The sequence below is a fragment of the Lates calcarifer genome, linkage group LG10, assembly GCF_001640805.2.
Source record: "Lates calcarifer isolate ASB-BC8 linkage group LG10, TLL_Latcal_v3, whole genome shotgun sequence".
Taxonomy (NCBI): Eukaryota; Metazoa; Chordata; class Actinopteri; family Centropomidae; genus Lates; species Lates calcarifer.
The window spans coordinates 15,959,835-15,984,495 of NC_066842.1; the positions used below are offsets into that span (position 1 = coordinate 15,959,835).

General features: G+C 40.4%; 2 protein-coding genes across 9 annotated transcripts; both read right to left on the reverse strand.

The window, feature by feature from the left end:
- Window positions 1–360: 360 nt before the first annotated feature.
- Window positions 361–2,931, reverse strand: endouc (endonuclease, polyU-specific C). The gene is given in 9 exon segments (XM_018664160.2): window positions 361–776; window positions 860–1,010; window positions 1,138–1,175; window positions 1,177–1,251; window positions 1,968–2,089; window positions 2,179–2,290; window positions 2,368–2,467; window positions 2,557–2,613; window positions 2,782–2,931. Coding segments are annotated over 9 exon segments (945 nt in total). The 5' UTR covers window positions 2,796–2,931; the 3' UTR covers window positions 361–500.
- A 1,172-nt stretch (window positions 2,932–4,103) lies between these two features.
- Window positions 4,104–24,615, reverse strand: ppfibp1b (PPFIA binding protein 1b). Of its 8 annotated transcripts, none has more exons than XM_018664162.2 (28): window positions 24,414–24,615; window positions 18,431–18,512; window positions 17,484–17,689; window positions 16,380–16,469; window positions 16,176–16,289; window positions 15,556–15,687; window positions 14,653–14,745; window positions 13,799–13,891; window positions 12,989–13,106; window positions 12,760–12,804; window positions 11,583–11,644; window positions 11,408–11,492; window positions 10,620–10,759; window positions 9,997–10,094; window positions 9,615–9,684; window positions 9,219–9,393; window positions 8,795–8,827; window positions 8,017–8,158; window positions 7,726–7,857; window positions 7,301–7,451; window positions 7,058–7,169; window positions 6,826–6,914; window positions 6,423–6,545; window positions 6,198–6,323; window positions 5,921–6,109; window positions 5,563–5,727; window positions 5,278–5,343; window positions 4,104–5,161 (listed from the first exon to the last, which is right to left on the reverse strand). In XM_018664162.2, the coding sequence occupies exons 2-28, from the start codon at window positions 18,498–18,500 to the stop codon at window positions 5,078–5,080; spliced, it is 3,003 nt and encodes a 1,000-aa protein (XP_018519678.1). In that variant the 5' UTR covers window positions 18,501–18,512; window positions 24,414–24,615; the 3' UTR covers window positions 4,104–5,077. The 8 variants fall into 8 exon arrangements, with proteins under 8 accessions (XP_018519678.1, XP_018519679.1, XP_018519681.1 ...); XM_018664163.2 differs by lacking the exon at window positions 24,414–24,615 and adding an exon at window positions 21,793–21,920; XM_018664165.2 differs by lacking the exon at window positions 12,760–12,804.
- Window positions 24,616–24,661: the final 46 nt, after the last annotated feature.

The window sequence follows — 24,661 nt, forward strand, 5'->3', positions numbered from 1 at the left end:
TAACACAGTTTTAAAAGTGAAATGTTTAGTTAGTGACCAGCACTCAGAGAATGACCTGCAGCGTGTGTCATGATTAGTTTAAAAAGACTTATGACTTGACTTGGACCAATTCAGAGACTTCACTGTCTGCTCATATACCTCAAAATTATAACACTCTTAAATGTATTTTTGATAATATGAGAACATTTTTACTGCAAACTGTGTAGAACAACATAATGTCATGGACTATATGGTGCTGCAGGTTCTTCCACACACTCATAATTTAATTTATTACAAGACTGAAAAGAAGTGGTTTATATTACAAAGGTTAAATGAGGGTCATTTTATTTGTAGACTCACTGCATAAAAAGACACCAAATATTTGATTTTAAAAAGCAGTGTTTATTTTTATTGACACTGTTGTTTATGACAATAATTGAGTCCTGATGAAAACAGACTAACCATTTGTGCCTCATGTCATCAAACAAAGACATGGGTATCACTTTGTATGAGAAGTGAATTCAGTGCGAGTGCTGCCTGACATGTCTGCTGTTGCTGCTGAGCAGTTTGGGATACGCTGTGCCGAGGGAGCGTCCATGTCTGATGACCACCAGCTCCATCTGACACTGGTCGATGTTGACCAGCACCGTGGTGCTCCTCTCTGTGCTCATGAGGAAGATGACGGTGAAGATTGCCATCTCAAACTCTGGGCTGGTTCCGATGAAGGCGCTTCCAACGGGCTTCACCACACCGTGCCAGCTGAACTGGAGGTTCAGGACGTGGTCGTCTTGATCAGGCTGTGGACAGAGACACACAGACTTTAAAGACAACAGATAACATTGTCACACAGCTTTCTCTCTGATGAACTGTTAAAACTTACTAAGTCATGCTCCCTGGCTTTGTATCCTTTGTAGTGCAAGTGCCTGTTTTTTTCTTGCAGGTAGAACTGGATCCAGTTGTGAAAACCAATGATTTCTGTTCCAGATTTTGTTTCTCCAACAAAGACGTGCTCGAATCCACAGGAGTCCAGGCTGTTGAGTGTTTCAGTATAGGAAAACAAAATTCCTTAATTGTTTCCTGTTCACACACTGATTTGTTAATGAATCTAATCAATGGATAAGCATCTGCATCTCATCATCAGCTGTTTAGGAATCTCACCCTGTGTTTCTCTGTCTGTGGTAGAGGTGAAACCAGATTCAGGTTTAACTGATTCTTAAACAGCCTCAAGTCAGAGCTGGACTGTCCTTTGCTCACCAGGTACCTATGAGCCCGCTGTGGAGAAATCACATATTTGACATTCACATCAATGCCAACCTGACTCTGCTGCAGGACACAGTTTTAACATCTGTAACTTTCATCTCTTAATAACAGGTAAAACATTTCAGAAACCTGATTATAGTAATTTAAAAAAATGGTGAAAAAAGCATTTTCTACAGAGATATTCTGAATAATTATACTGTGAGATGCCTCTGTATTTTGTAATAAGCTTGACTAACAGAAGGAACTGCACACAAAAAAATGTGTATCTGTCTCATGGAGAGGGAGTACCAGGACTTTTGTCAACTACAATCATCAGGTCCATCTAGTCTAATGTGTTTCTTCCAGATACAACAAGTACTGCATGTCCACATTTTTCCAGTGATCCTCTTTGGGGAGAGTGCTGAGGCCAGCGCAGCATTCCACAGCTGCAGACAGATGTTTCAGATGTTTTTTTTTTTTCTCTCTGACTTTATGAAGTAATGTGTTCAGTGCTGTGCTGAGGCAGGAAGAGACAAAACTCCCACTGGAGTTCAGCTGCAGCCTCAAAACCACAAAATGTAGGAAAACAACAAACTAAAAACAGTTGGTGGGAAACAAAACACCCTCTGAGTCTGAGAGGAAAAAAACAGGTGTAAGAAATGAGGTGGAGTGAAACTGACACAAGAAACTGAGCTGTTAAAGTATATGTGGCTTGTTAGATGCAGCTTGTTGTAACATGTCATATGTACCTTCATGACTTCTGTCTGTAAGACAGCATCCAGGAAGAGATTAGTCTCAGTCTGCTCCTCTGTTGTGACTCGTTCTGTCACGCCTGTGGACCTCTCATAGTTGTCCAGGAGTTTCATGAACACTGCAGACACAGAAATCCCATTTATCTTTGTGAAGTCTCCAAATGATGAAAAGTGAGAATCTACTTCTGTCTGTTTCATAGCCACTTACAGGAGGTGGTGGTTGTGTTCTTTAGTTTGTTTTCATTAACGTTGGAGAACAGAGGCTGTGAGGCGTGATCCGGTACAACATGGCTGCCCTGACTTACAAAACTGGCTCGACCCTAGACAGTTTAAACACAGCACACATCTTTGTAAAAACAGAAGGGAGGCATTGTACGAACAAGAGCGTGCTCCGTACCTGAACAGATATGGTGTAGTCTATCGCAGGGCTCATGCGATTCACATCCAACCTCCACAGCTCATTGAAAAGACTGGACAGTTCCTGGTTTACAGCTGGTCTGGTTCAGAAAATACAAACAACTGACACATACTGACAAACAAAATAAACATGGTTACTCATGAGAGATTTTCATCTTAGCTGCTGTACCTTGATGCATTCAGTCTATTGAGAGACACTGCAAGAAGAACAAGGACTCCACAAAACCTGCACATCACACATTTGACACATTTTAGATAAATAAGTTAAAAGTGAGAAAACAAACTGCCTGGTTATTTTGGACTTAGTCAGTAGTAAATATGAATATTAGTAATATTAACAAAAAACTTTTATACTTTCAGACTTATGTTAGGGTCAGATATAAAAAATACACACCTTACAGCCGTCATACTTATTGCAAGTTTCCACTCCTTCAGCTCAGACTGCAGCAAAGTTCTCACTTGTCTGATTCACTTAGTCTCCACCAGGCACATGGACAATGTCCATTAACTGCGCATGGGCAAATCTGGACAAGTATGAACTCGTTTATCTCCGAGCTCCATGCATTCAAACTCTATAGACACCAGAGGGCGCTTTGTCGCAGGGATACAGTTTTTCTCCATGGATTTCATGCATTTCTGTAAAGAAATGATCACAACTTCAAATGCATTCATATTCTTCTTATACTGCTCCCTTCACTTTTCACATAGGTGTCACATAGAAAACATGGTTTGTAAAACATCTAACACAAGATTTCACTTGGAGGCCACAGTAGCTCCTATCATATAATCTAAACTCATGTCTCAGTCAAATCTCTTTGTTGTTTCAGCTCTTCACATTGTGTTAGAATATGCATAAAGGCACAAAACTGTAGATAATCATAAGCAGTGTTAAGTCACAGGTGAAGGATCAGACAGGATGGTGAGATGAGAGAGCAGGTTTAGGTAATGCAGATGAAGGTAGGGGTGAGCATAGGGGATTACAGAGCTATGACTGATGCTGATGAGCAGTAAACAGACTGTAGGAAATATTTTAATGCTGGTGTCTTTTCCCCAGTTAGGAACTTTTGTAAATAAAAATGCATCAAAACGAGAATAAAGCAGCAGCATCAGACATCATTCAGCTGTATAGGATTAGGACAGTGCTCACACCCTGACGCTAGTTAACCAACTCTAGGCATGTTTATTTTTATATTGTTTGCATTATAGTAAAATAAAATAAATCAACACAAACTAAAATAAATGGTATTTATCCATAGATGGAATAATAGCATGGGCTGGTGGGATTTTGGAGACAGGAGTGCATCATATGAGAGATTTTTTTTTTTTGCCCCCATGACATGTTAATGAGGACTGTTTTGATTTGCACTTTCAGATATTAATAACTTTCCATTCTCTACAATATTCAGGCACCTGCAATACAATCTCAGTTTTAATTGTCTAATAATGATTCTAAATCTTAACCTTAATCTCAGTGTTACTCTGGGTTGTTTATCATGTGGTGATTCAGTCCTCCTGTCTCCTGACCATGTCCTGCAATTTGCTCTGTGCAGATTTCTCAACATGATCAGAGTTGAGTGATGATACAAATACACAAGAGTGTAATTGATATAATACCTGTAATTCATTGTCTATTTATGTAGTTAATAATTCAGACAGGCTGCTTAATTCTTTAATGGCCATGTTTTTTTGATGTTGTCCATTTGAGGAAAATCCCAATTGATTTTGAAATTACTTTATTGATCTCGATAGATAAAAAAAAAAACACACACACACACTATCTTCTTAGGTGTGGTCGAAGGCTGCGTTACAACATCATTACTGTGAGACATGATCTTATCTCACAGATGTGAACATGTCACAACACTTTCAAATAATAACTCTGTGTCAGCCAACAGGTTTCCAATAAAATCAATTTATGGTTCAAATAAAATAAAAGACAAACTCATATACGAATGTGTTGGATTTCAATACCATGCAATGATATCCATTAGGCTTTGTACTGTATGATATGTATTGGTGCAAATGCATGCAGAGTATTACTGTTGAGTGAAAACCTGTTAAGTCCTCAGAACAGGATCAAATATAAGACAATGATCAATTAATTAACAAGATTTAGTTCTGTAGAAAAACATAGCAGCTGTTTCTGAGTTATTACTTTACACTAACTTCTAAAAACGGGGAAATCTGCTCAGCACATTACTTCTATGAAGTCCATCTCTTTTTTCCCAATATTTCTACAGTCAGAAGGCAATTTAGAAAACATATATTAAATCTATATTGGCATATTCTAGAGATCATCTTTCCACTGGTTGACACTGCAGTTCTGTCATAAAAAGAAAGATGCCGGTACATAACTGAGTACAAAATATCTCCAGAAACCAGCTGGCAGGCAAGCAGTGGTGTTGCCCTAAATGTTCCCTCTGTCCTCAGACGACAGTAACGAAGACAAAGTTCAGGAGTAATAGTGGCTACTGGACTGTAGGCTTTCACAACACCATCGTTTAAAACAGAAAAATAAAAATAAAAAAAATCAAGGACACTGTAATACTTTTGGCTCATCTCTGACTGTAACACTAAAAGGAAATGTAGGAGCATTCTTGCGTTTTGTTGAGACAAGTCTGTGTGTGGGTGAAGAGGGTTGGCACAGAGTTTCATTCACAGCAGGACCAGGTCTCGCGGTGCTGACAGTCTCATGCGTTAGACTCGTCATCTGTTACACTGGGGTTCGGTGAATTAGAAATCTCTTTGAAGAATTCATCATCTTTCAGCATGCTCTGGTAAAAACAGAGGAAGAAATATATCAACTCCACAACAAAAATATAGAACACATCAGTACAATGGTACTGATGAGCACAATGTGCTGTGTCTTGGTCAACGTTTAGATTCTTACCGTCAGGTTTTGAATACCCTCAGAGAAAGCTCCAATCTGTCTCACAGTTCCCTCAGAGTCCTCCATCTGTGAAAAGAGAAGCAGCTTTCAATAACCTGAGACCCGCAAAAGTAGAAACCACCACCACTGGTGAAAATGCAAACACAACAGAGAAATATGACACACATAATAAAATGCCTTTGACACTAGCAGATTTCAGATGTTCTTGCAGTTACATATATAACTGCTGATGTTCCAAGTGATATAAAATCATCATTCAGTTTGCTCTCTGAAGAACAACATCACCTGTTCTAGCCTGTCAAGGTCGTCCTCGTAGATTTGGAGCTCGAAGCCTTTCTGGAAGCTTCTTCCCTTTGGCATCTCTACATCCATTGGACAAACATACTCTTCGCTCTCATCCTGCTTCTTCTTCCTCAGACTGCCAAAATTACCAAACGACAGTTTCTTTGGCTGGTAGGAACGAGGAGAGAGAAGACAGAGAATTTTTGCTTTTAGGTAAAATGATGAATTCAGTATAATAGTATCAAATGTAAATACTTTATTTATACTGTTTTTTCAAAATCCATCCTCTTTCCAGCCTCATCCAGGCATCTAGCAGGAGTATTTAGATGCACGGATGGTCCATCTATAACTCATAACTTACCTTGACCTTGGTGGTGGCAGTAAGCAGAGTGTAGTCTGGGTTTTCAAGACACTCCTGTTTGAGCTGCTGGGCCTCTGAGCCAATGAGCAGGTTGAAATGTGTGGCGAGGTGGCGACGCAACAGAGTCTTGTTTGGGGGAATGTTCAGCAGCAATGCCATGGTCTCCACGTTGAACCGCGGCTCCAGAACCTGAGGAGAGGGGAGATGTATTAGGAGTGGGTGCGTTTGGGGAGAGTCTGTATTTTTGCCGGGAAGACTGAACACCCGAAACTCTCACCATCAGTCCTCCATGTACACCGCTGCCTCTCAGGTTGGGGGCGTACTCAGCGAGGTCCACGGACCGCAGCCACTCCATCACCCTGTGGTTGGTCCACTGGGAAATCTCTGCTGGAGTAATGTTGTTCTATGGACACAAAGTGCAGAAAAAGGGTGAATAAATCACAACTTTAAAAATCTAAGCAAACTGTATTATAAAATGTCAAACAGTAGAACAGGCTAAAACCTCGTCAGATGGCCTACGACGCAAGCAGTTGGGCTCGTAGTTGTTGAGTCGGAGCACTTGGATAGCTCTCTTGATACTGAGGTGATGCAGGACACTCCCCACCTTCAGAGAAAGCAGGTCATCCTGAGGGACAAAGTAAGACATCAGTGACTTACTGTAAAATTCAAGCAACCGAAGCAAAGTTCTGCTGAAGCTGTGAGTACATATATTATTAAATACAATCACAATTCCCAGAGAGGATTTAACAGAGCCAGAGGCTTCAGCTCTGTCACAAGTATCACAGACAGTGAGACCAGGCCATCTCTACTGGAGCTCAATCCTAATGTGAGATGGCAATGGAGTTGTCAGATCTATTTATCCACGGGGTCCCGAGAGGAAGCGCATGTCTCTTGGCAACACTCACCACTGTCATGTAGTGTAGCATGCGACCATCCACCCTGCCCTCATCAAACTGGGTCTTATACTGAGGCAGACCAATGTCATCCAGCCATCCTGTGAGGGAGAGGAATTAACAAAGTGTCATGAAAAGGAGATCAAGTTGACAGTCAAGTACAATTCAAAGTCAAACTGGCCAAGTAGAAATAAGAAAAATGTCCCAACCAGCCAAAAATTTTTAACTAGCAGCTGGTACTCACTTGTCACCCAGTTGTAGTCCAGCTTTCCCTTCATATCCTCCTCCTCTGAGCCCAGGGCCTGCAGAGCCAGCTGAAGCTTCTTTCTGTGCAGCGGGTGTTTGATGCCCAGCTCCTTAACATCCACAAGACGACAAGTAAGGTCTACACATCCCCGGGTACTACACAGTAGAGTTTAATAACAAGAACCATTTTGCCTGCCTGCCAGCTTTAGTAAACTTATTAAATTCTTCTGCTTCATCTCACCCTCTCCAGGTCCTGTTGTGAGGCCTGTAGCAGCGTCTGTCCAGAGGAGATCCACACACGAGCCATGTTCACATAAAGACCGAGACCCTGCTCCTGCAGCCAGTCACACACCTGATCCTTTGACCAACGTGCAAAGGGAGCATCAACATCACTGAGGAAAAGAAAAAAAAAAAAAAACACAGAAGAGCAAAAAAATAAGTAGACTTCCATAAGGTATGCTGGCTCACCCTTGTAATAGTATTCAAAAAAATAGATATGTTTAAATTGTGAGACATAGTGCATACACTTTTGATGTCTTTGTTACCCTGACAAAGACTGCTTTGTGAAAAATCCCTGCATTATGTCTACATTTCATTGTACACCAGATTCAAAACAAGGAAACCACATTCTGAGTCTCATTATTCAGGCTGAATGCACAGACTTACTTGTTGACTCGCTGGAGGTCACGAGACCAACCCAGTCTGGGTCCCGCTGTGGCTCGCACTCCACCCCTCTTGAACTCACCCTCTGGTAGGTTGTCATCCAAGTTAAATGTGGTTGACTGACTTCTTTTTAACCTTAAAAAAATATGACATTCAAGTCTAAATATAAAAACATTCTCACACAAATTATACAAAACTCCATAGTAGGCTATTTAAATTGTTTAACCAAGTTTTATTATTTAATTTAAGAGTTACTTAAAATCAGGAGGTCAAGATTCTTTATTTTCTACTCACTTCCCAAAGAGTTTCTTGATTCCCTTGGACTTCTTCCTACTCTCTGGGGTTGTAGGGAGTGTGTGGGTGCTGTCACTGTTACTTGACCTTTGCGGCAGGCCGGCCAGATCCAGATGGTCAGTGCCCTGTCGCTCTGTTTCAGCTGTACAAACAAAATGCCCACAGAGCATCATCAGCATCATGAGCATCAGTGTTGGAGACATACACAGATCAGTGGAGACAGAGGGCCAGAAAACACTCAGGCAGACAGACGACGGCCTTAGACCTAGACAGACTGAGAGGTCATGGCAGTGGGTATTAAAAGCAATACCCTCTCTAATATACATGCATCAGACACGGCTGATGTTTGCCTGAGGCTGGAATGAAAAAGCTTTACTTCATTAGACTTCATTTGTTTTAGATTTTTTGTGAAGGTTTATCCAAGATCCAAGCTGATAATTTTAGCTTTAGCTGATAATATGGATCTCAACACAAATTTGTGTTTGGGGAAGGTTTTGACAGAAACAAGAGAGAGTAAACAAATACATGCAGGCTCGCAGGCAAATCAACATAGACAACCAGCTGGCTGTATGTTGGACAGACAACATTTGTAGTGACAAGGGTGTGGTTGTTAATGCACTGCAGCTAGTGAAACATGGTATGATAAAAAGATGTCAGCCTGATGAATGAGTGTAGAAAAGGCAAAGATATTCAATCACATAGGATATGGTCAGTAGTTTCCTTTGCTTTCTTTGGAGAACTACTGCAACCCTACAATGACCTGTGGTCTATACTGTACCTAGCATAGGTGCACTCGCACTCCGGCTGCGGTCTTCATGTGTAACAAAGCACACACAATACACGACAGGGTCCAACAGAAAAAGAACAAGACAAGAGGGCAGAAATTATGATTGAAATAACAACAGGACTGGGGAGGTGGAAAAACACAGACATACATGTATACAGTTCACACACACACACAGAAAAAAAACATATATACACAGGATGAAGGGCATACAACAGCACAGAAACAGACTTCCATAATTAAATGGGGACCACAGTTTGTGTGGGCTGCAAATTATGGTCCATATAGTATACTCCATGGGTGTGGCTTGGGAAAATAAAAAAGTTGTCCGTCACACACAGTGACATCAAATACATGCTGAGTCACCTTGCAGACATAACTCCTTATCCAGCTGTTAACTGTTGTCATGTGCTCTTACCAAGGTTAGGAGTGCTGGCTGTTTTCTTGCCCCCGCGGATCTTGAAGAAACCCTTTCCGAAAGACGACCGAGCCTTTCTTGAGCCAAAGCTGTCATCCTCTGTGGTGGCAGGTAAGGTGGCAGAGGGACCCAATGGTGGCTTTTCACTCATCTTACTGATTTCTTCACTTGTATTCTGACACAACAAAAAACATTACTCACATACACCTTCAGTGTTTACAAAAACTGTGCTGGATGTGCTAGTTAAGTAGAAAATTCTGATGTTACAAAGAGAAGTTTTGGTCATGCCCACATGTATTCATAACAAATCAATATTTTTCTGAAATGCATTAATATTCACATGATATTTTTGGCAAACCTTATTATTTCAAATATAACTTCTTTTTTTCCTTTTACCTTTTCATTATTGCTCCTTTCACTCCGATCCAGGTGGTCCTGGCTGCTAGTCTTTGTGGTATCTTGTGTGCTGAAATGAGGAACAACAGCAATACACACTTCACTCATGGCAGTATAGCTGATAGTAAGCTTGTCTCGCATGGTCATGAGAAGCAGCAGTGTGGGGCTCCAGGTTAAGAAGTGCTGTTACGCACATTGTTCTCAAGTGTAACTTATAGAAGGATACTGAGACACTTCCTCACACACCGTATGACTGCAGCGAATCGACAAAGTATAGACAGAGTGTGCTACTGTGAGTAGAGTGCTGCTCTTACTATACACAGAAGTTAATATGAATATGGTATAGATAAAATATTGTGATTGGAGGATTATCATATTTTACCCCTCTACATCTGTTGGTGTGGGCTCGGACACTTGTTCTGGAACTGAGGGGCTTGGTGTAGGCGAAGGCTCTTCACTCAGTCCATTGAGACTTTCCAACTAAGCACAGATCAGAATGAGAAAAGAAGACGAGTCAAAATTAGACTGCTTAAAAGCTCAAAAGCGTGCAGTGCCTTATAATATTAACTCATATACTCTCCCGGGGCTGCGAGAAAACAGCAGTCTAAATCGGCACACACGCTTAGTGAACTGACAGGAGACGTTATTTAATTAATTAGATGTCAAGTCCTTCAACACATTTCAGAAGTGTGAAATTTAAGGTTTAATAAGATTTGAAGTTTGTTGAGGGCAAAAAAGAGTTACAGCCAATTAATAATTATCAATAAACACAACAAAAATGTTTCCCAACGAAATATCTCCATCTACATTTTTGAAACACTGAAATTGCTTGTGAAATACTGTTATAATACATATGTAAGACATCACATTTTCTGTATTGTTTAAATTACATTTTTTCATGCTGTATCCTGTTAGTAGTTACTTTTCCAAGTACCCCCTAACTTACGACTGTAAGACTGATTTTTAGATGCAAACATTTGTTACATCATATCATGCTGTACAAACCTCATCCGGGCTCTTCCTTTTCAGCTGTTGAACATCTGTAACTTCATGTTTTTCTGGTTCCACAGACACAGGGCTGGTCGACAGAAATGCGAGGGATCCATCACAATGACTCTCAACGTGCTCATTATCTTTGGTTTTCTCTGGAGTGGAGAATGAATAAGATGCAACTGAAAAGACTGTATAATTTAACATGTAAAATAAGGATTAGCTGTTTTATTTGGCACTAATCAACCCATCCCAGAGCTATGAGCAACAGAAAAAGGTTAGCTGAGATATTACAAGACAGCCTAAAAATAAAGTCAGATGAAATCTGCTGCAGAAACCTACAAAATAGGGTTGTATAAACCAGTGTAACAGCAAACAGCTCAGAGCGATACAAATACACCCATTGAAAAACAAGCAGGCCAACAGAAAACAAAGGTTGTTGTTTGCCAAGTTTCAAATGTAAGAGTGTTCTTAAACACACCAATGAGGGCATTTTCCAAAATAGCCCTTACTCTCAAACACACAGATTCGACATACATTTGAGAAAAATCAAGCTCACTACTTTTTCTCTGTGAATTATCCCTAGCTTTATCTTCAAGACTCTATGAGGAGAATTTCATATTATAATGAATAAGGATTGCATGGGAAATTGTAAATCATTATAAAATCTAAGATATGCATTGAAAATGGAATGAGAGTAATGTTAAGTGTACAGAATGTAGAGATACTGTTAGAGGTATGTACCTGTATCTCCAACAGTAAATAGGTATTATTCACCTACTCTGACAGAGGAGATGTCTCACCTTTTTTCCCTTGCACTGACATCACCATGTCTTGAACTTTCTTATACCGCAGCAGCGACTGCTTTAGTTCCTCAATCTTACGATCCTTCAAAGGAAAAGACAATTAAAATACACAGATCAGGAGAGTTGAATCCCTTAGCGTCATACAAAGTGAATCACAACCTGTCAAATGTACCTTCTCTTCATTGGCTGCCATCAGTGATTCAACTGCCTTTTTCATTCTCTGCACTTCCACATCTAGTGAGGAAAAGAAAATGGTTACAGACGAAGAACTGTAGTTCTCACAGTGTGTGGTTGAAGGTGGTAAAAGGTGGGGATGGACATTAGGCCTGAACACACAGGGTGAAAATGGAAGATTTAATATGTTCAGACCATACTGGCTGCAATATTACTGTCATCCCAGGAACATCACAGCCACATTCATTGTTTTTTAAGAATCCTTTAGGCTGATATATCATAACCTTGTGTGAGCAGGTATTTCACATATTTCACTTTTTGTAGAGCATTTTCAATTTTCAGGGCACACACTCTGCCGCGAGGCTCTGCGAGCAGTCAACCCTCAACATTAACAATCTTAGGGATCTTCTGTTATTAAAGCCTTTTCCCTGCAGATTAATTAGCTCCACAACAAAGGTACTTCAATGTGTTCTCTAACAAGAAACTGGCACGCTCTGGTCAATGCTTTTAAACAATATAAATCTGAAAAGTGTTGATTGAGAATTCCTTTGGTGGCCAATTCTAGTAATAGACTACTAAATGTGCAGAGTCAAAAAATGAAAAATGAAATTGTTCTACTTAAGTGAAAGATCACTGATGGGAGAAGGAGGAGATATGAAGACAGCACTCATAACAAAGATACTGTCACACAACACCAAACATGACAATGACATTACAGGTTATTAGCAGGGCACACACTGGTTGTTGGTGTGAGCAGTTGAAGGTATAGAGGAGTTTGGGGACAGATACTGGGTGGTACAGGAAGTGATTATTGTTGGAGGACATGAGGCAGGAGGATGAGTGAGCAGCCTGAACAGTTATGACAAACAACACAGTTCATTCCTCATTCCTGTTGAAAACACAAAAGCAGACATTCCTTGTTGCTGTTCCAGGATGGACGATAAAAACACACAGATAAGGGCCTTTGGACGACCACGGATTTGTTCAGTTCAAAAATCAGAAAAATCAAAGTTTAACAGAGATGTGGTGCTCTGTGGTCAGGTATTAGCACTCCAATGGGTTATACAATGGACAAGCAGAGTTCAGATGGCTCATGCTCGTTCATGCAAACAGGGGTTGAGATGGGTGCAGTAATAAAGTGCAATGATGAACACAAACATGAAAACCCCCCTTACGTTTTTCTTTGAGCCTCTTTCTAAGAGTTTCATCTGGATGAGAGACTAAACAGGACAAAGAATTATGAAACAAAAACTGGTTGGTTGCAGATTCTAACGTCTTGTAGGACTTATCCTAGGTATATACAAATATTACCACTTAATTATATAACATTAAGTTGAACATGTGAGGTTAATAATAATGCATGCTCATCTTCACTCAGGCTTGTGATTCGACAGGCTTCCCCACCTCTCTCTAAGGGATCCGCACCGCTCAAGGCGACGGCTTTGAAGCCTGTCTCATCCTGTAGTCTCCTCATCTCTCCGTCTTTGCCCTCCAGCTGCCTCTTCAGAATGGCTAGCTCCTCCTGTCCAACAGAGGACAACAGTGAGGATATTTCCTCTTCACAGACAACACCTCCCCCACCTCACCTCCACACTACAAACAAACCACAACACAAAGGTTCACAGATGCTGACGTGGCGTACAGACACGCAGGCCACACCTGCTCTGAGGGGTAACGCATGTGAGGTGGGTGGTAAGCACTGGTGTCTGGGAGTAATAACAAATGCAGGAGCCATTGTAAAAGAAAATAGTTTTTAACTGGAACAGGAATCAAGCATGGAGACAGACAAATTAAATTCTAATGAGATATTAAAGATGATCATCAGGGCAAATGAAATCAGTCGGATGAGTGTATGAAGGGATAAAAAAAAGACCAAAAAAAACAGAGCTCCGGCCAACTCTTCAAGTTAAAGCATACCTGTGGTTTGAAAAATGTGAATGTTTGATTGAACTGGTGTCTTGTAAATGCAGACTTTAAGATGTGGTATTTACAAATACACTTTTCAGCTTTTACTGTAAGGCACAGTTCAGTAAATGATTTAATTATTTGCAAAATATGACATCATATTGCCTAAAAAGAAAACTTGGAAAACTGCTGCAAAGCAGATTTAATGATTTTTTCCCTCAAAAATAACAAACAGAACAGGAGCCAAAGGGAGAGGTCAAAAACCATAATCATATGGCAAGCACAACAGTCATCCTGAGAAAAGCCAACCTTCATAGCCTGGAGTTTGTGCTCCTTCCTCTGTTTCTCATACTGCATCTGGCCCATTTTGATTTTCAGGCTAGAAAGCTTGGCCATTAGCGACTAGCAGCAGAGACACAAACCAAGGAAGACAGAGAAAATAGGGGATGCAAGAAGTGAAAGATAAAAGAGGTCAAGTGGGTGGAATACCCAAGATTCAAACCAAGATATTTACAGTATAAAGCACATTCAAAAATAGACAATGTTGATCAACATAGTCAAAAGTTCAAGAGCAGATTTACTCTCTGTGGTTAGAAGTGCAGAGGAGCAGTTCCTCCTTAAGTTTGAACTGAGATGAGACTTGTAACATACTACACCTTCATATCCAATGAACAAGGTATCCTACAGATCAAATGGGGTCATGGCAATCATAAATAACTCAATTCAGCACATTAAAAACAGCCACCAGGCTCTTTAACCCAGAATAAATCATGAATAAAATGTATAAATCATACTGGTAGTGAGCTGATGTGATGTTTTTTGACTCAACTAATACTGATGCACAACAGTTTTGCAATAGAGATACAATAATCCAGGAAGGACAAGACGGTGACATGAATGATTTCCTGCAGATCACAAGAGAAGTGTGAAGGCTGGATTTTAGAGAATATGAAATAAAGTGGAATGTTCTAGTGAAGTGGTTTTAACTAGTGAAGTAACTTGAATTTTAACTATTTTAAGCACACTGGGTTCCCTACAAAAGAAGTTTGTTTAGCTGAAGTAGACAGCTCCTGGAGATGAATAAACAATCAGGAAAGAATAAGATGGCAGTCTCAGAACAGTATAAACAATGGGAGTGTGCAAACTGTCCTTTGACAACTCACCTTTGTGGATTTAAGTTTCTTTTCGTACAGTAGTTTCTCACTCTCCAGATCTGTCAGTCTGTACCGCAGTTCATTAATTTCAAGAATCAAATCCTGAAAGAACAGAAAGTGCATATCACAGAAAGGTAGTAAAACAGCAAGCAAACCTAAAAGACTGGTAATACTTTAACATCACACTGCACACACTGATAAATAAGAGAACTGTGCAGACGTCCTTATTTCTTTTCAAATGGTTGTATAGAGTTTGTAGCATGAACAAACCTTCTGAACAAAATCTAAATACTTTTGAAGGGAATGAATTCATTGGAGAGCAGATGCTTCAAGGCAGCAGCAGTGATACAATTAAAGGAAGCTGCTTGTAGAAAAGAAGTGATTTATGTGGTTGTGAGGCGGAACATGGACAGCAACTTTTTGTTCCAGTGGGGTGGAAGTGACAACCATGCCGGTACACCAATAACATGATGTGTTTGAAAGCATTCCAAGTTTTCTACATAGCTTATCTGGGAGCAGAAATCTCCCCATCTGTAGTAAACAAATGACTGACATCTTAATGATTGTACAGATTTTATTAGAGGGCAATAAGTAATGTCAAAAAAAAAATGCATACCACAGTTTTTGATCTATAATAACAACAAACACAGCAGGCATATTTGTCTTGGCTAGTTCAGAGAATGCTGATGGTTCTTTTCCTGACATTTTTTTTTTCTTTCTCAACGCACAGCTGCTTTGAGACAGACACTGAAATAAGACATCCCTCTCCCACACAGGTGTCAGACAACATGAATGAATGTTTGTTTGGTGTGTGTGTGGGCAAGTGCGTGTGTGTGTGTGTACTTAGGCGAGAAAGAAAAGGACACAAGCAGAAACAAAGAGGATTCTTGTCCTAGGAATGAGCTCACATACCTCACTGTCCCTAAATCTGTCATCAAAGTCCACTCTCTCCTTCTCCATGGTGTTAAGCTTCAGCTTTAGGTTGGACACTTCAGACATCAGCTCAAGCTTCTGGGTCTCCAGCGCAGTTCTACACAGCAGCTCCTACAATGATAAATGAAGACTGTTACAAAAAAAAAAACAAAAAAAAAAAAAAAGCTCTGTGGCTGTGATGTGGTCAGTATGGGCAGCACAAATAAAACTAGCTGTCTGGGTATTGTTTTTGTAAATATCTAAAATAGTAATATGGTCACCAGCAAACATTGTGTGTAGTCTTGTTGTTTGTCCTGTTTCAGTATGATGATGATTTCCTAAAATATGAACGCTCAGTGCTTAGCGCTAAAGGTAGACACAGTCAGCTGCCAGCATGATCCCAATAGCCAACAGCAAACACAAGGAGAAGCCCTTGTTATAACAAACACTAGTAAATACACATTCATCACACACAGCAGATGTCTGCTGACAAGAGGAGATGAACTCTGATCTTCCAGCTGAAAGTCGAAGTCCATGCCACAAATGCACTAAGCTTTCACTACAGGGTGACTCTTGACCTTAACCCCCCCCCCACCCCCCAACCACCACCACCACCACACCTGTTGCAGCATCTCTTCAGTGGCGTTGAGTTTCTCCCTGTGCTCGTCCAAACACAAGTCCAGGTCCCGTATCTTCTCACCCTGAGCTTCCACCTGGTCTGTCAGAACACTCACCTGCATGGAAAACAGACATTTATAGGTCTCTGTAGTATGAGCATGAATATGAGATTTGAGTTTGTTTTTTTTTCATTGCTGGATGGGTACCTGAAGCACCAGAGACTCTTTGTCACTCTCTAATCGGGAAAGCCTTTCCTGGTAGTGGTCACCCCCACCCAGAGAGACGTGCCCATTGGACTGCAGTGACAGAAGAAAATATGGATTAGACAAAGAATCATAACATAGTTATAACCTTTAAAAGTGCAGACACAGATAAGTGGTGTGAGTGAGTTAATTCACTCTACTGATCTTAAAAACCAGGAAGGTTTCAGTGCCTGGTCATGATGGCAGATAAAATGCTTCATATCAAAGTGTGACTGGTTACACTTCTTTAGCCTGCACAAACAAAACCTTACATGGCAGAGAAGAAGGCTCACATTCAATGTGCTGAACACAGAGTGAGTTACAGCATTACACAAAAACTCTGGCATTTATCTGGCCTATAGCCCATCACTCTCCCAAACACTGTTCTGGTTCCCAAGACATTAGCGTGTTTCTTGCTGCACACTGACAACACCAGCATGTCATCTTGCATTCCAAGGGAACTCAGCAGAAAGGGACAGTCATGTTTTCGCTTAGCAAACAAGTTGGTCGTCTACTTGGACACAAGATTGTTTGCCCACGCTTGTCTGCAGTTTTAATGCAGCACACACAGTGAGCTTAATCAGCAGCAAACCAGATGTGCTAAAGCTTGTTTGGAATACATTCTATCCAGTCACGAAAGACAAAACCTCCTCCATGATTGCATAACTTCAACTGATTCCAACAACGGAAGTGTTTGTTCCTTCATAAATATTTCAAGGGTGAAATGAAAAGAAAATCTCAAAGTAAGCCAAAGCTGTAAAAAAACAAACAAACAAAAAAGCTGAGTGTCACCAGCACATACAGTATGGAGTCACTTTCACACAGTTAAAAGGCATTTTTTGACTCCTTTTATGTCTAGATAAACCAGTTATGTGACATTACCAGTGAAACTGATCTGCCCTTAGGCTATGCTTTTCTGATGAGGATACATGATCCTTAGTTCAGAAACCTCCATACCTGTGTTAGTTTCATTACTAAGTCTGCTCAATTTGACTAGCACTGTTATTTTACAGATCTTATGAGTCTCAGGCAGCACATATGTGTCTTTCCTTCATGTGAAGCTCTCACCAGATGACCATGGAGCCACTCAACCAGGCTGTCAGCTGTGGAGTCAGGGATCTGGCAGCGTAGACTCTCCCTTTCCTCTATGTCCATCAACTCCAGGACGCCCCTCAAGTCTTCCAAAAGGTGAAGTGCCCGCAGGCTGCCCATGAAGGGAGAGGTGGGCGACTGGCAGTCAAACAACCCATTGGAGTAGTCTAGAGCCTTGGAACCTGAGGTAAAGAAGCACAACCAAAACCAACCAAAAAACATTAGGAGAGACTGGAATGCAAAGAAAGACACAGATGCATCATTTCATACCTAATTAATTAATTTGAGAGGTTTTACTCACTAACACTACTGTTCTCAATAGTACAGAGCAGAAGACAATAGACCATTTGGTGACTCAGGTTCTCTTAGTGATTAAAGCACACACAGTAACAATTCACTGTCCCATACAAGGGACATTTTATGTGTTAATAATAATATTGTAGTTACTAAACAGCAGTCTGCCATCGTACTCTCAACTAAAGTGAATAATTTGAATCAACCCAGTTATTTGAGGACAACCATTAATAAGTACTAATTTGACCTTCAGGAGTGACATCCAGTATTTCTAAAGTTATATAATTATATAATAATATAAATAAACATATTAAATAGTCCACTGATAAACAATACATGTTTGCATTTACACATATCTAACAACAGCACTGTAACACTGGCAAACATAGCTTAGAGCCACACAGCCTTAATGAGGACAGAATAAATGCTTAACGCTCTTTGACAAACACAGAGCTTCAGAAACCACGTGACGACCATCTAAAATGTCAGCTGTGCAACAAACCATAACAAAACACCAGATTTACTCTTATCAATGTTGACTCAACCTGGAAGAGTTAAATACCAGAGACTGTAGCTTTATCCTTTAACACAACTGGAGAAAAATGTTGAATGCTATAGGAGAACTTTACCTGCTATAATGCCATCCATCTGCTCCAGGGCAGCTGCCAACATGTCACTGGCATCAGACATCATCTTCATTCACTGATAAACCTGAAAGAAGACAATTAAACCATCCTGTGTTTTAATCGTTCAGAAAGCTGAAAATGTATATTTTGTCTCTTTTTCTGAGAGGCATCAAAATACAGGTACAAGTACAATAGTTCACGTGAAGCAGAGCATTTAAACAAGACACTTCATAAAAATCTCTGGAACTGTAATGAGCTCAAAGCAATAATACATAAAAAGAAACACTAAGATTCCGAATAAAATGTGAAGGAATTTATTTATATTTTTTATTGTGACTACAAACTCAGCAGTGTGATGCACAAATAATAGGAATCTAGTCTATGGAATGACAAGTCACTGTGGCAGCTGCTCTGTGTACTTGACATGTGAATATCAACAGTGAAGAAAGAGGACAAATCCAGCAAACCACTTACAGTTGAGTTCAGCTTTCCCGACAGAAAAAGTGCAGTAATGTTGGCGTTAAGCATGTCATTACAAAAGGTTCCCACCCAGGAATTAGGCTTTAACTGCACTACATCCTCAGCAACCCTCTATGCCTAAAAAAGGACAGTGCCTGGTAAAATAGCATGTTTGTGAGGCAGGCTTGACTTTAGGAAAACGGATAAGCTGAGTGATATTTAAGAAAAGCACCCTAATCTAAACCATCTAAATGGTTATATGATAACCAGCCTATGTGGCAGCTTAGAAAATGAGACTGAAACAAAAACAACTTAAAGAAAACGGTATGTGCTCTGCTGAGTTGTTCTGCCCTCTTGAGCTCTATAGCTGCAGAGATCTTATGTAAATCTTGGCTGTGCGACTAATGAATAATGCATTTCAGAATATCAATCAGGCCATTTACCTAAAATATTGGCACAATGAATGTCCTGCCAATGGGACACTGGACGCTCTGTTTTGAGCTCAGTGAAGATACATTTTAGTGTCCCAGTCTTGGACATCTTCCCAAACAACACAGCAGTCCCTTTCTCTCTGGGTGTTTAATCAAAAGGCTCTGCTGTATATTCATGCATGCACAAACATGCATGCAAAGACACTCACTCACTCACTCACTCACTCACTCACTCACTCACTCACTCACTCACTCACTCACTCACACACACACACACCTTTTCTTTTAATCAGCTGCCTCACATCCTGGGAGTGCCCAACACTGGGATGTAGGACCATTTTCAAACTTTATGGAAGCCACCCACAGACCTTACACTGTTATTTCAGCATTCCTGTGGTCACATTTTCCATTATGTGTAAAATAAGCATGCACTAAAACATAAGAATCGTCACAACACACAGTAGCCAGAGAGGAGATGAGAGGAACCAGCATACCATCAGTCAGCTCTCTAGTAAAATGCTCAGTGGTTTCCAACAATAAAATTGTGAATGTGGGTATAAATACTTCTCCCATTGCCTACAGTAACTGCTTGTCCCACTTCTTGTACAAATGGGACAAGCAGACATATACCATGACATTTACAAAAGGCACAGCAGTGTGTCCAAAAGATGAAAAAGCAAGTGTTCTGCCATTTTAGTAAAACATACAAAAATAACTGAGTTTCAGAGATAACATTTCAATTGGCGTGTTTTCAGAGGGAACCTAAAAATGTCATGCTGACTGAAAAACTAGTCAGTGGCATTTTATCAGAAAGACACGCAACATTAGACAGAAAAGCAGAAGGAGACCCAAAAAAAAAAAAAAAAAAAAATCTGACAAAGAAGAGGATCAAATCCCTACATTTGGAAGATGGAACCAGTACAATTAATTCTTTATCAAAATACTTACAAGTTTACTTTTTGTTGATTAATTGTTTCGGTTCTAATTCAGATTATTATCACATAAGATAAATACAAACAGAAAATTCTCAGATTTATAAATTAAAATTAAGGGATAATTTGGATTTTTTTTCATGAAAAATTACCTTAATAATCGATCATCAAAATAGCAGCTGATTATTTTTCCATTAGTCAACTAATTGTCAACTAATAGTTTCAGCTCAGAAATACTGTTGGGGCAGACTTGCCTGAAATCTTGGGATGGTTTCACTTTTCCAATAGACTGGCATTTTAATTCAAGCATAAACAGCAGATTAAGGACAGACCTTCATTACTGTGAGAATTTATCCTTGCTGTGGTGGATCCATTGGAAAAAAAGAGTCAGGACTGGGACCAACTACAACCAACCCACTACTCTCCAAAAACCGACACAACAGCAGAAATCCAGTCTTGAACAGAGGATAACGCAAAGTTTGGATCATGATGACTCAAACTGGAATGAAGGCCTGTGGGGCATCCCCCTCAAAAAACCAGAGTCAGCCTTTCTCTCACATCCGAAAGGCAAATATGGGTAAGGTTAACACGTGGCCTTCAGCAAACATACTTCAAAAGCACCAGGCCAAGACCAGACATGCTGCTCGGAAACCTGCTGTCCATGTGTCAGTCAGTGCTAAACAAGTGTAAAGACCCTGTCTGAGCACTTCTATGGCTTCATCCTGGATCCAGTGGACACAAAGTCCAGCACAAAGAAACACCTTAATTACAGAGAAGTGCACTGTGTCCTCAAGTGGTGGGATGCATCCATGGTATGTGAGTCATATGTAAACAAAAGAGAGTTGAAAAACAGACAAGGTGACTTTGCTTACACTGTCTTTACTAAACACAGACTATGGACCAGTGTGTCTATGTCTGCAACTAATGATTATTTTCTTAAAAAGTCCACTCAGAACATATGAAAAATATGCATTATTACTTCCCAGAACCCAAGAGGACATAACCATATTGCTCCTTCTGTTCAACCAACAGTGTAAAACCCAGTTAACTATCATATATGACAAAGAACAGTAACAAATCCTCACATCTGAGCAGCTGGCACCAGTAAATGTTTGGCATTTTGCTTCAAAAAATTGTTTTAAATGATTATTGTTTATCTGAATAGTCGCAGATTCCAGGAGGGCGAGATCTGTACCTGTATCAGCCCTTAAGTATGTGTGCAAGCATACTATCTAAAGGTAACATCTCAAAAATCCCAACAAGCAAGCATCACTCTCAAAAACAAAGTCTCACTGTCTGCCCCTCTATAAGCACTACTTACACCAACCATAAGACACACAGAGAGAGCTATTGTTCATAGTATCAGGGTATTTTGACCAAAAGGCATGAGAAGACAAAGGATAGCAGAAAAAAAAACTGCAATGCAACGCTACAGTACGCATGGCATTTGCAACAGCACCTGCCTGCCTCCTGCCTGTATTCAGACCCAGAGAGCCTCAAAACAAAACCAAAGGGAAAAAAAACATTCAAAAAGCAATCTTACCCTTTGGTGAAAACAGCCATATAATTCATGGAGACATGCAGAGAATAATGAGCACAAGGGAGAGGGGGGAGAGTGGACCACTATAATGGCTTTTCAGATCCATCAGCTCTGGACCCTTCAGGCAGGGGAACCATCTTAACCCATCTTTGCTGGACACTCGACAAAAAGTGTAAAAAAAAAAAAAAAAAAAAAAAGCGAGAGAGAGAAAATCTCGTAATTCCTCAGCCCTGAATGACCACTTAACTATGCTCTTGAACACACAGGAAATAGAAGACAAAATATATGCCTCAGAGGCACTTGTGTCTGAGGGGAGAAAGTGTTTACAGCAGTCATGCAACTGGCTTTAAAAGCTCCTGTTGAGAGAAGTTGTGCTGGTGGTAAAAAGGCCTGGGGAGAGAGGAATTTACAATCTAGGCATGAATCATAAAGCACTTTACTTGAGCTTTTCAACGATAAATTTACAACGATAAATCTGTGACGATTTCTGTGGATATGAGGGGATAGATCCAAGTCTCACCGCATAATGATACTCTCCATGTTTTGAATCATGCAGGCCTTGACCCAGTCTTTACCTTCCACAAAATGTTTCCATAAAAAAAGCTTAACTCTGGCTGGCATACCTCAGTCTGTTTTACCTCACACAGTGAATGCTCTATTCAGCACTCAAAACCTTAAAGTATGCTTCAGGTTAAGCTTTTCTTTGGGCATCATCTTCTGTAGGTGTATTAAGGCACTAACCACAGTGGTGTGTCGTACACAGATGCCTGCATTACAAACAATTTTTTCTGCTGCAATTCAATCTCGTGACAGGGCTAATGTTATTGTCTCCAAGTTTAAGCGTGCATGAAATGAAGCAGTGCAGTTTAAAAGGCTGGGTGCCCAGTGATTCACCGGGTGCAGACACAGTTGAAGCATTCATCAGCCGCCTGCAGGGCGCTGCTCTGGAATAACCTGCAGCTATTTCCAACCTGAGTGAGCAGGCAGAACACACCATCACTAATTTTATGCTGCCAAACAACGAGGCCTGTATGAAAACGAGATGTGGGTGTAAAGTGAAAGGAGCCTTTTCTCTATCTTTGGACAGGCTGGAACTAAAAATAAGAAACCGAAAAGGCATCTGTGCAATGGGTGAAGCAGTGTAAACACACTGAACAAAAGATGGAAATTGGAGTTTTTTTTAAATAAAGAGCTTCCATGTGATAAAATCTTTAAGATTTTTTTCCTGCCCATATGTATGCAAAAGATCACAGCAGCAATTCATTTATGTTGGACAGCTGCACACATTCTTTTCATGTTACTCACAACTGCTCTGCTTGTACCTTAACATGACTCCAAAGTTATTCATCTTTGACATCTATGCAAAAAGAAATGCAACACTGAATACTACACATGTGGTACAGAGGGTTAGGTGATGTAAATCAAAACAGCTGAAGGTGTATGTTATTTCGCTGTGAAGAACACTTCCCAGCAATACTTCATATCAGTAAAATAACTGAAACTGTTGCTTGCTGCAGTTTTTCAAGTATTATTCCAACATAAAATCCTTGCATTTCTGCTGCTGTAAAGACAGGAAGAAGCTGTACTGAAGAGCACTGGGGGTTTCCCTACAATAATAATAATTATAATTAACATTTTAAAGGAAATCCCCAGAGGTAAATCACACAAAGAGACACCTAAAATACCACACCTAACAGCCTCAAGAGGTCTCCTGCATTGCACAGCAAAGAGTAAAACAGACTCAAAGCCATTAAATTGATGGGGATATATGGTGAGTACTAGCAAGGTTATTACCTTGAGAGCATCTGGTATCTGGTTTGCAGACAACTCTGTTGTTTTGGAAAGCATTTGAAAAGGGAGAGCAAACAGTTTTAAGAGGTCAACTGGGGGGCAATACAACAGCTGATCAAATTTCATAGCTTAAAAAAAAACAGACTCTACACAACTTTATTTACAGTCTGAGTTCATTCACCTTGGATAACATCGTCAAACTCGGTACCAAAGTAAATCTCATCAGTCAGCTCCACCTAAGGGCAACATAAACCACCCAGATGAAGTGTAGTGTGTACGAAAAAAAGGTGGCCTCGGGCATTGGGAGTAACTTACCACAATGTGAGGCAAAGTCTGGAGCTGTGGTAAAGTCATAAACTAAGGTTAGACTGACTCTCTCACGTCAGGAAACTTGAGTTTGATTAACCGTTGTCCCATCGCTGTGAGGGTGAATATTTTAGTGTAAAATATTAACGTTAACTTCCAGATAAAACTGCTAACACTGAATGACGTGTAAATAAACGTTAACAACAGTTGCTAACAACGTTTTCTTACCGCGCGATTGTCCAAAAAAAGTTAAAGAAAAGTGAAATCTAACTACCGGTGACTTGTAGCGATGCCCGAAGCCGCCCGGAAGGTATCCCGCCGGGTACATGGGCCGTTTGGGAACCGCTAATGAAATGTCACCATCGTGAAAAAACTAAAAACAAGTGACCGTTACTGCGTTAGAAAAACGTGCACATTCATCTGCACGAGCCACTACAGCCGTTTGCTTCGTCTAAACGTTAGCAACTCCTAAACCTGAGTTAGTGGGAAAAATAAATCACAGCCAAAACATCGTCAAACTCACTTACCGAATCTCTACTTCGAGGAAGTTTCAATATTTCCGTTAGTTTTCTTAATTTGTTGGTATAAAATACTCCACGGTGCTTGGTTCATAAACTTCTCTGTGCCCACCAGTGCTACCCCCCGTCCGTCCACATCGCTACGCCATGATGTCGAAGTGACAGGGTTGCTGGAAAACTTGGGACGTCACAGCTGGAAAATCCCGCCCTGCTGCCGCCTGGATTGGCCTGGGAGCAGCTTCTTTTTATACAACGGG